The following is a 10398-nucleotide window of genomic DNA, read 5'->3' as shown; positions in this document are numbered from 1 at the left end:
CTCTGCAATGCTTTTTTCGATGATTTCCATTCCTTTCTTGTTTACATACACTGTTTAAGTTTTCAGAATCATGCTTTTCAAAAGTATCCCGAGACTTCCAAAAGGCATAAACCGCGTCGACGCAGCTGCCTCTGCCCGCCATTTGGAGCAGAGCGGCCTCTCGTAATCCTGTTTCCAGTCTTCTCGTCCACACCTCGCGACCCTGTGGGCCCACGCCCCGCTCACGCACTAACGCCTCTTCAATTCATCTTCCCACCAAACTTTCCGCCCTCTGCCCCGCGGGCCCGCCGCAATTAATGAGCCGCTCCTACCCCAGGAGCCAGAAAACGTCCAAACCCGCCTGCCGTTCTCACCCGCGAGGACCCTTTCTTCCTCCCGGACCCAAGAAGACTCTGCTCAAAATCTCGCCAACCTCCGGGCCACCATCGCCATCACCATCGCTCCTTCCAAAATCCCCATCCAGACGAGCATTTGGATTGCCATTCCTTTGTCCGCTTCGCCCAAAAGTTAAAGCGGCGGCGTGCCGTTGTCCGCTTCTCCGCCAGTTCCGTTCCACCTGTGCTCCACCAGCCCGTCCCTCTTCTTGGCTGGCTTCAAGAAAAGACTGGTTCTGGTTCTGGCTCTGGATCCTCCGCTTCCCCAACCGCCTGGCTGAAGTTCTTGCGGGGGCGAGGCTGCTTGTTTGGGCGGCGGCAAGAGGCGATTCAGCCGCTGGGGAAGGCCTGCACCGCAAAGGTAACCGCCCCTCGTCTCAGCTGGAGGATTGGGTTGATTTCAGTCGAAGGATTTTATTCTGTTTTTCCGGGCTCCTGCATGTTGGTGACGATACTGATTTTGTTTTGTGGGACTATTGTGCAGATCCAGTTCGCGGTGGATGGAGCGATGCTGCGGGTGTTCTTGATAAGGTTCTTGCTTGCCTGATAAGCAAGGTTTCTGGTGGTTCCTCCTCCTGCCGACCAAGACACGGAAAATCTAAGCCTGTTCACACCTTCTATTGCTTCAATTTCCGAGTGCTCTTGCTGCCTGAGATGACATCAGTTTTGAGGGATTGCATGCCTTGGACTCTGGAACAGATTCATCATCTGTACTCTCTTCAGCTGTTCTAGCTCCCCCTTTTTCCTTGCTGGCTGGCTGCATCTTTGTGCAATTCAGGGCTCTTGTGTCCTGTAGCCCCAGTTTCTGTTTGGATTCATCATGGGCACCACTACCGAGCAGAAGATAGCTCTGCTCCTTCTTGGGACCATCTGGGTTCTTCTTGGTACCTGCAATGCTGCTGAATTCACCCCTGCAGACAACTACCTCATCAACTGCGGCTCTACGGTCGACGCTAATCTCAACGATGGGAGGGTCTTCAAAGCAGACAATTCCGGCTCGACTATATTGACATCACATCACAGCGTCCCCGCAAACACCTTGCTGGATGCAGTCATAAGTTCTGACAATCCTGTGCTGTATAAAACTGCAAGGATATTCATTGTGCCGTCGTCCTACTCCTTCAACATGAAGAGCCGTGGCCGGCATTTTGTCCGGCTACACTTCTTCGGTTTCAGATACCAGAGCTATGATCTTGCCGCGGCAAAGTTCAAAGTGTCCACCCAGCATGTTGTGTTACTTGACAATTTCACTCCGCCGAGCAATTCCTCACTGTTGGTCAGGGAGTATTCGCTGAATATTACCGAGGATATGCTGATTCTCTCATTTGTGCCTCTTGGAAACAGCACATCTTTTATCAATGCTATTGAAGTAATATCTGTTCCTGATGATCTGATACAGGATTCAGCCCAAACTGTGAATCCCTCCGGCCAGTATCTTGGCCTTGCAACACAGTCATTTCAGACATTCTACAGGATTAATGTAGGTGGACGGGAGGTGACCGTTGTCAATGACACACTCTCGCGTTCATGGGATACTGACCAGAACTTCTTCATAAATTCCACTACCACTGAACTGTTTGCTTACCAAGGGAAGCTGAATTATCAGAAAGGAGCTGCAACCAAGGAGGATGCACCGGACAGTGTGTACAACACTGCAAGGCGGTTGGCTGTGCAAAATAGAACCAGCCCAGCGTCCAACATGACATGGCAATTTGATGTTGACGGTCGTTCGAGCTATCTGATCCGGTTCCATTTTTGTGACATAGTGAGCAAGGCAGCATATTCCCTCTACTTTGATATTTATGTGGATGGCGGGTTAGCGTTAGAAAATCTTGACCTCTCTGAAAAAGTTTTTGGTACCTTGGCTGTGCCATACTACACGGAATTTGTCTTGAAGTCAAGCAATCCTTCTGGTAAGCTAAGTGTCGGCATTGGGCCTTCCAGCTTGAGCAATGTGGCACCAGATGGCATCTTGAACGGCCTGGAGATCATGAAGATGAACATCAGTACTGGCACTATTTATGTTGTGTGGCCACCAGCAACGCCAAAAAGGAAACTGGCTATCATATTGGGCCCTGTTCTCGGAGGTGTTGGTGCTGTTAGCATTGCTATTATTCTCTGCTTTGTCCTCAGAAGAAAGAAGGAGAAGAAGCCGCGGCGGGCACCGACAAGTCGACCTTCAAGTTCTTGGTCACCACTTACCCTCAATGGCCTTAGCTTCCTTAGCATAGGTACCCGAACAACCAGCCGGACCACTCATACATCTGGGACAAACAGTGATGTAAGCTACCGAATTCCTTTTGCTTTGCTGCAAGTGGCAACAAAACACTTCGACGAGCAGATGGTTGTCGGAGTTGGGGGGTTTGGGAAGGTATACAAAGCAGTTCTGCAGGACAGCACCAAAGTCGCAGTCAAGCGGGGCAACCAGAAGTCCCACCAAGGGCTCAAAGAATTCCGGACAGAGATCGAGCTGCTGTCGGGGCTGCGACACCGTCACCTCGTGTCGCTCATCGGATATTGCGATGAGCAGAACGAGATGATCTTGGTGTATGAGTACATGGAGAAAGGCACGCTGAAGAGTCACCTGTATGGCAGTGACATGCCTCCCCTCAGCTGGAAGAAAAGAGTGGAAATCTGCATAGGGGCTGCAAGGGGGCTCCACTACCTGCACACAGGTTTTGCAAAGTCGATCATCCATCGTGATGTCAAGTCGGCAAACATTCTCCTCGACGAAAATCTCATGGCCAAGGTTTCTGATTTCGGTCTCTCGAAGACGGGACCTGAGTTGGATCAGACACATGTTAGCACTGCGGTGAAAGGGAGCTTCGGGTATCTTGACCCTGAGTACTACCGGAGGCAGAAGCTGACCGACAAGTCGGATGTGTACTCATTCGGCGTGGTCTTGCTGGAGGTGATCTGTGCGAGGCCAGTCATCGATCCGACGCTTCCAAGAGACATGATCAACCTTGCAGAATGGGCAATCAAGTGGCAGAAGAGGGGAGAGCTTGGTCAGATCGTCGATCAACGGATCGCTGGGACAATCAGGCCAGAGTCATTGAGGAAGTACGGTGAGACGGTCGAGAAGTGTCTTGTGGATTACGGCGTTGACCGCCCTACAATGGGCGATGTCCTGTGGAATCTGGAGTTTGTGCTCCAGCTGCAGGAGGCCGGCCCGGACATCTCCAATGTCGACAGCATGAATCAGATCTCTGAACTTCCTTCAGACGCCAGAAGGATGGGCTCTTTGGAGATCGGTACCGCAGACGAAGCAGACGAAGGCCGCACGCACATGGATTACTCTCAGATGTCGACCAACGATGCCTTCTCGCAGCTGATGAACACTGAAGGGAGGTGAACTGGACTGCATTGTTTCTGTGTCACTAAGGAAGTTGGTAAAAACATGTTGACCTGGAGAAAAGAGATGTCTGTTGCTTGTCCATACCATGTACTGTTGTTGCTGACAAGCCCTTAATTGCATTCATGTTCTGATATATGTTTTGTTCTTTGAATTATATAAAGGATGATCTGTTAGATGTTTGTCAGCATATTCAAGAAGTGTTAACTACCTATTTGGAACACATGAACTTAAATATTCAGCCAAAAACAATTCCTTACAAAATTGACAGAAAATTTGTACAGGAACACTTTGCAGACCATAAGCAGCTTGCTGATCCTGATTCATTTTTTTTCACGATGCCTAAAAGGTACTCCCTCTTAGAGAAATATAAGAGTGTTTATAGATTCAGACAAGGCGGCATAACACATGTCAACATTTGTCAAACATGAAAAATTCATGACTCAGACAGGTTTGACAGGTTTAGACGAGGAGGCATAACGCGAACCAACGTTCGACAAACATACTAACATAGTCTACAAACATAAGAGTTCGGCCCAAGAGACGATGCAACAGGATTAATTCAAGTTGAGGGTGGTGTGCAGCGTTCACCATCACTCCCAGGGGCGGCTATCGCGGGCAGGACTCAGGCTGTTGCCTCTCACACCGTTATGTGAACCATTGACTTCAGCTTGCTCCCTTGGTGGGTGGCTCTTGCCATTTGGTGCTGGGCTGCGGTTCAAACCGGAAGGTGAAGCACTCCTCCTAGGGCTGTAACTAGAGCTTCTTGGTCGCCTTTCCTCGTGGCCAACAGCACGACCATCCCTCCTTGGATAAGGCGATCGGCTGTTAATAAGAAAATCACAACATTGATGATTAATGATACTGCTAGGAAAGCAACTCAGCAGAGAAGAATGTAAAACACCAGGCACATGTTATACAAAGTTGCCGAGAGTGCCTCTTTGAACTATGCCACCACAATATTCACATAATTTCCATACATATCAGTAGCATCCATCACATTATGCCACTCACATATCAGTAGCATCCATCAAATTATGGCACCCACTTATCACCAGATACCCGCTCTCTACAGACTCAACAATATTCATTTAATTTCCATACATATCTTCAGCATCCATCAAAATATGGCACAAACTTATCACCAGATACCTGCTCTCTACAGACTCACTGATCACATATCAACATATAGCAGTGGCAGGCATGAATAGATATATATATGACTATCAAAGGTAAGAGATTACTACTACATGGCTGAAAGGTAAACCCATTGCATTTGACCAAATCTATAGTAGGGTAACTCTCATAATAGTATGTTTATTTATTTACAAGATCCAATCATAATGCTAACAAGATATACTAGTATACCCAGACATATTAGTCCTTGGCATAACCACATAGAGTTAAGCACTGGACGATTGCAGAAACATCAGTCATAATGGCAAAAAAATTGGTTCATACCTGTAACTCCTGCTTAGGCTCCTTTCGCGATGAGGTGGTGGGGAGCGTGAGTAGCTTCTTCCCCGCCTGTATTTGCAAAAGCTAAAAATCAAATGTGCACTAATAAAAGGTAACATCACAAGGAAGCTCATTAAAGGGTGCAAGGAAATACTTGAGATTCTTAGGACTGTTTTGGCAGTTTTTTTCTATATGGCCCTTTTCTCCACAGCGATAGCACTTATTTTTCCAGTCGCCAGCATTGCAGTCACGAGCCCAGTGCCCATCAATCCCACAGTTAAAGCAGCGGCCAGAACCAGGAGGGGGTCCTCTGCCCAAGTACTCGCGGGAACCTCCTGGGCCACGCGGGATCTAGAAAAGCAACAGACTTATCAACTGAGGTCGAGGACAGCAACGTTAAGAATACAGCAACAGTACAACAAGTAATCAAACATCATTATCCTCCGCAATTAGAAAATCGGAGTCATGTAGCTGCAAAAATGCATATCTATACCTAGACCTATTTTTTTATTACTAATAAAGGGAATATATATTCTTGGTCCGTCATGTGTATTTTGCAGAAAAATCCCTGATGTTTCTAAGTATCAACCCGCAGTCCATTAGTAATAAGTCGACAAAAAATGGTTCGGCCTTTTTTTTCTCACGCACATGGGCCCACCCGCTTTGGGCGGTCAGCAAATCCGGCAAAAAAGTTGCAGATACAAGAGATCCAACTCACTACCTGCCATCAAGTTTCCTTGCGTCGATCCAACTGACCTAACTCATATTTGTGAAAACAAAAGAGGTTTTGCATTTATTATATAGTACCACATCGCTCCTTTGCACACAATGTCACCAATTTATAAATGTCTGAGATCTGAAATCAATAAGTGCCTCGAGATTAATAAAGAGCGGGCCGGTGCATCCGGAATTAATGGAGAGACCCAAGATTCATGGAGGAATTAGTGGGTGAAAATGATCCGATTAAAACAGCTGATGCACAATGCCACGCCGCTCCTGTTGGCCAACTAGAATTAATTAACCGGAGAGGGGGAGGTCGCTTGGCCAATTAAAATTAATTAATAGGAGATGGCGAGCGATCCATTGAACATGCATGAATATAACCCCTTGATTAATTTGTGGGAGAGAGGCAACAACAACAACAACAACAACAACAACAAAGCCTTTAGTCCCAAACAAGTTGGGGTAGGCTAGAGGTGAAACCCATAAGATCTCGCGACCACCTCATGGCTCTGGCACATGGATAGCAAGCTTCCACGCACCCGTCCATAGCGACCAACTCATGGCATGATGCGGGTTTTTTTTTGCATATTATAAAACATATATAATTACCCGCAAAAAAACCACACATATAATACCTACAGACTCAGTTGTTTTTGACAAAATATTGGGGTGCATCAGGTCCAGCTCCATCATGTTGGACGTCAAGGAAACCCTGGTGCGGGAGCTAGAGACGGGCACCTGTTTCAACTACGGTCGGGGTTCCGCCCATTCGCGCTGACACCATTGAGATAGAGGTCAGGATCATGGATGGCTAAGTACGGCTTATCTGCCGCCATGAACCCCATCTTGCTCGCTCTGTCAATCTCATAACTTGTGTCGAGATCTTATTTGCGCTCGCAAAGGTTCCGTGTTTTGCGTGGAATTTGGAATATCATTAACTGGTCACATTATGACAAGCATTTTGTATAACTTTCCTAATTTTCAAAGGAACATTCGAAAATTCACAGCCTACCTACTGCAGTCTTACCGTGGGTAGCACATTTTTTACTGCCACGAATCTTAACAAGGTTCATCATCCAGTCTCCTTCCATAAGGGCCTTGACTTCCTTCTTTAATTAAAAGTTTCATTGATCTTATATGTATTACTTAATTATCTGTTGAGCCGTTTAACTACATTGTGATCTGCTCCACGATAATCGGTGTTTGCTCCAGACGATGCATGCATCAAGTTTAAATGAGACTGGGGCCGCGCACCATCGTTGAATAGTTTGATAACTTGGCCACCATAGGTGACGGTAGTGAAGATTAGAAGTGACAACATGGATGGGCCGCTAGGGGCGTGCAAGCATTTGTTTCTCCCGTTGCAACGCACGGGCACAATTTCTAGTAATAAAAGGATTAAACTTTGCGCGTAGAGGAGAATTTTCAGTCCATCGAAGGCTCATTTGTAGATGGCATCAGGGTGAAGTTTACAGTAGCAAAGAACATTCATAAACAACAAAAGCTTACCCCTCTTGCAAACTCAACAATGATACGGCTCCCATCAATCTCTTGGCCATCAAGCTCATACCTTGCATCATCTGCATCCCGGGGATCGCTAAACTCCTGCAACATGATCCAGAAAAACAAAAATAGGGGTGGGCTTAACATGAAAAATCTAACAAAGTAGACAATTAGCTGCACATATTCCGGGAATAGAACATGGAAATCACGGGTGTAAGAGGTTACTTACAACGAAGCCATAATCATACTTCAGCTCCACACATCGTATTCTGTAGAAATGGTTGACAAAAACAGGAACACCATCAAGATGGTACAAAAAGTGCATCACCAGCCATCACACAAAGTAAACATCTACTCGTAGAATAGGCAACAGAATATTTCAAAAGAATCGCCAAAATCTTCTGTAACTTTGCAGCAAGACACCAATTTCCACCAAAGGCACCCTCACAGCATTGACACCAAGGTAATAGCCCCTCAATACCTTCATCAAGATTATTCAAGTCAAAGCTGGAAAGGTTTGTCTGACATGTGATGGCAAATTGGCAACAACCAGTAGCACTATGTAAATGGTCAAAATCAACAGATTATGCCGCAACAGAAGGAACCTTAAACTTCCGAAGCTTGCTAGTTGCTAGTCTCTACTAACAGGTAAGCCAATAAACAGCTAAACAATTACAAGTTAATAGCTAAAATGACACCTCTACCGAAAGTAACCTAGCAGAGCCTATTGATATAGCTGGATTAAAATTACATTATCAGTGATGCAGTAGTAGTCTTGACTCTAGGCTACATCAATGCCGAGGAACCTAAATTGACCCATACAACAACAACACAGCAACAAAGCCTTAGTCCCAAACAAGCTGGGGTAGGCTAGAGGTGAAACCCATAAGATCTCGCAACTCTTTTGGGTTTCACCTCCATAAGAGTGGCTGAGTTTTGACATTGGCTCGGGTATGTTGTTGGGACAACATAGGCGGAGTTCTAAATTGACCCATGATCTAGGGAAATATGCCTTTGCCTAAGAAGTATGCACAAATTAGAGCAAGCCAGGTGCAGCAAGTAAATGGTTCCCAAATTGCACGCAAACACTTGTTAAATCAAGTGGTGCACAAAAGGCGTAAACCAGATCCAATTTCCTCACCTCCCATATCTGCCGAAAAGGTACTCAACATCCTTGGTCCGGGTGTGCGTAGAAAGATGGCCCACGTACAACTTGGTGTTGCCACCATATCGGTCATACCGATCATAACGGTCATTATAGCGATCATAACGGTCGTCATAATGATCATAACGGTCATCGTAGCGATCGTAACGGTCATCGTAGCGAGGCATCTTCAACTGCAAGACAAAATTGATCGCGTTAAGGCATGCAGCCAAAATATTGTAAAACAAAGACATGTAAACATGCAAATGCACCTATACACATTTGGTCAATATATCCAGTGATTAACACGTAAGGCGCTTCCATAAAATTTCAATACAAACGGCAAGGGAGTCGCATTGAAATAAACAATTTCCTATATATCGGGAGGAGGCGGAACATAATAGATAACACAAAAAGTACTCCAATACTAGAATGTGATCTCATGCTTTGCAACAGCATATTATTAACTCACTGTCAAAAGTTCATACGTGGAACAATAGAAGATTGAGCACATCCCTTTGGGAAAAAAGGGGATCCAAGGTATGCACCAAGACCGGCATATAGCAGATTAACAGGGGCATGCCTAAATATGCAAATGCACCTAAGTTTTCATAACATGCTGCACCATCATTACCTGTATACATTAGTCTAACTATTCAGAAACTAAGACGCTTCTATGCAATTTCTATACAGGCGGCAGCGGAATTGCGTCAAAATAAGCTAGATTTGCCCTCTATAGGTGAAAGGGGGCTGGAATTTAAAGGAGAACACAGAGTTAATTTCTATTGAAGATCAAATTATGCTTCCCAACAGCATTATCAACTCGAATACCCATTTTTTTCCGGCATAGCACGACGAGAATAGTTAAATTTTGGTTTGAGATGAACAGAGAGCAGCACCAATCAAACAGCACCAAAGCCGTAGTTCGCTAAACCCTAGCAAGCGCGAATCTTTTCCAAACCTATCAAAAGGCTACCAAATGAAAAGGTGGAAGGGCCCCTCTCTAGAATCTTCTAGCGAAGAACAACCTCTTCATCGTTTCGACCATGCATGATCGCGGCAAACCCAAGAACAAGAAAACGCAGCCGAAGGACGCATAGCTCGCGAACAGAATCAAGCCGACCGCACGGCACGGGAGAGCACGATGCGAAATCCGAGAAACGAGCCGCGTGCGCTCGCGCGGCAATGCGCACGCCCCCGCGAGATTACGGGCTCACCGAGCGGCCGAAGAAAAGAACGGGGAATCTTGCGGAAGAGATAATCCAGTCAGAATTACGGTGGCGTCCACCTACTTACCCCCCGACGCGAGTGGCGGCGGCAGCGGCTGCGTGGCAAGAACCCTAGCCCGGCGAGGCGCCGACAGCGGAGACGGGGACGGCCACGGAGAGAGAGCAATCGGCGGCGGTCGAGGAGCAGTTTATATGATGGCCGTCTGGGCTTGGATGAGGCCTGTCCAGGGTCCAGTTGTTGTGGGTTACGGGCCTACAGGGTCAAGGGAGAGTGATGTGACCACAAAGTTGCAGTCTCTGCCCTCCAAAAAAAAAAGACGAGTTGCAGTCTAAAAAAAGAAAAAAACTATCGCTCAAACTTTTTTCAGAAAAAAAAATAAAAACTATCACCTTTAGCAAGACTTTCAAGCTTGATCTCATAAAAAACAGAAAGTTCAATAAATCTAAATAAAATCTAACGTCAATTTTAAGGGAAATTTTAGCTGGCGTCCATCAAATATGTTGGAGCCAGGGGACGAATCATACGTTGGAACATCCCTACCTAGTGATCGTCAGCAAGATTTTGGGGTCCATTTTTTGCAAGGGATAGGAATCGGACTACCGATCCTAAAC

General features: G+C 46.2%; 2 protein-coding genes across 2 annotated transcripts; one reads left to right on the top strand and one right to left on the bottom strand.

Annotated features, from left to right (window-relative positions):
- Positions 1-341: 341 nt before the first annotated feature.
- Positions 342-3919, top strand: LOC125548919 (receptor-like protein kinase HERK 1). Its single transcript, XM_048712443.1, has 2 exons — positions 342-735; positions 859-3919. The coding sequence occupies exon 2, from the start codon at positions 1195-1197 to the stop codon at positions 3727-3729; it is 2535 nt and encodes an 844-aa protein (XP_048568400.1). The 5' UTR covers positions 342-735; positions 859-1194; the 3' UTR covers positions 3730-3919.
- Positions 3920-4088: 169 nt separating this feature from the next.
- On the bottom strand, positions 4089-10010 carry LOC125548931 (serine/arginine-rich splicing factor RS2Z33-like). Its single transcript, XM_048712450.1, has 7 exons — positions 9854-10010; positions 8555-8751; positions 7643-7682; positions 7420-7515; positions 5342-5538; positions 5191-5256; positions 4089-4554 (listed from the first exon to the last, which is right to left on the bottom strand). Exons 2-7 carry the CDS (start codon positions 8743-8745, stop codon positions 4323-4325), a joined length of 822 nt encoding a protein of 273 aa, XP_048568407.1. The 5' UTR covers positions 8746-8751; positions 9854-10010; the 3' UTR covers positions 4089-4322.
- Positions 10011-10398: the final 388 nt, after the last annotated feature.

This window comes from Triticum urartu, chromosome 1 (assembly GCF_003073215.2).
Source record: "Triticum urartu cultivar G1812 chromosome 1, Tu2.1, whole genome shotgun sequence".
NCBI classification, from domain to species: Eukaryota; Viridiplantae; Streptophyta; class Magnoliopsida; order Poales; family Poaceae; genus Triticum; species Triticum urartu.
The sequence above is the reverse complement of the archived record's forward strand: the minus strand, read 5'-3'. Positions and strand labels throughout refer to the sequence as shown.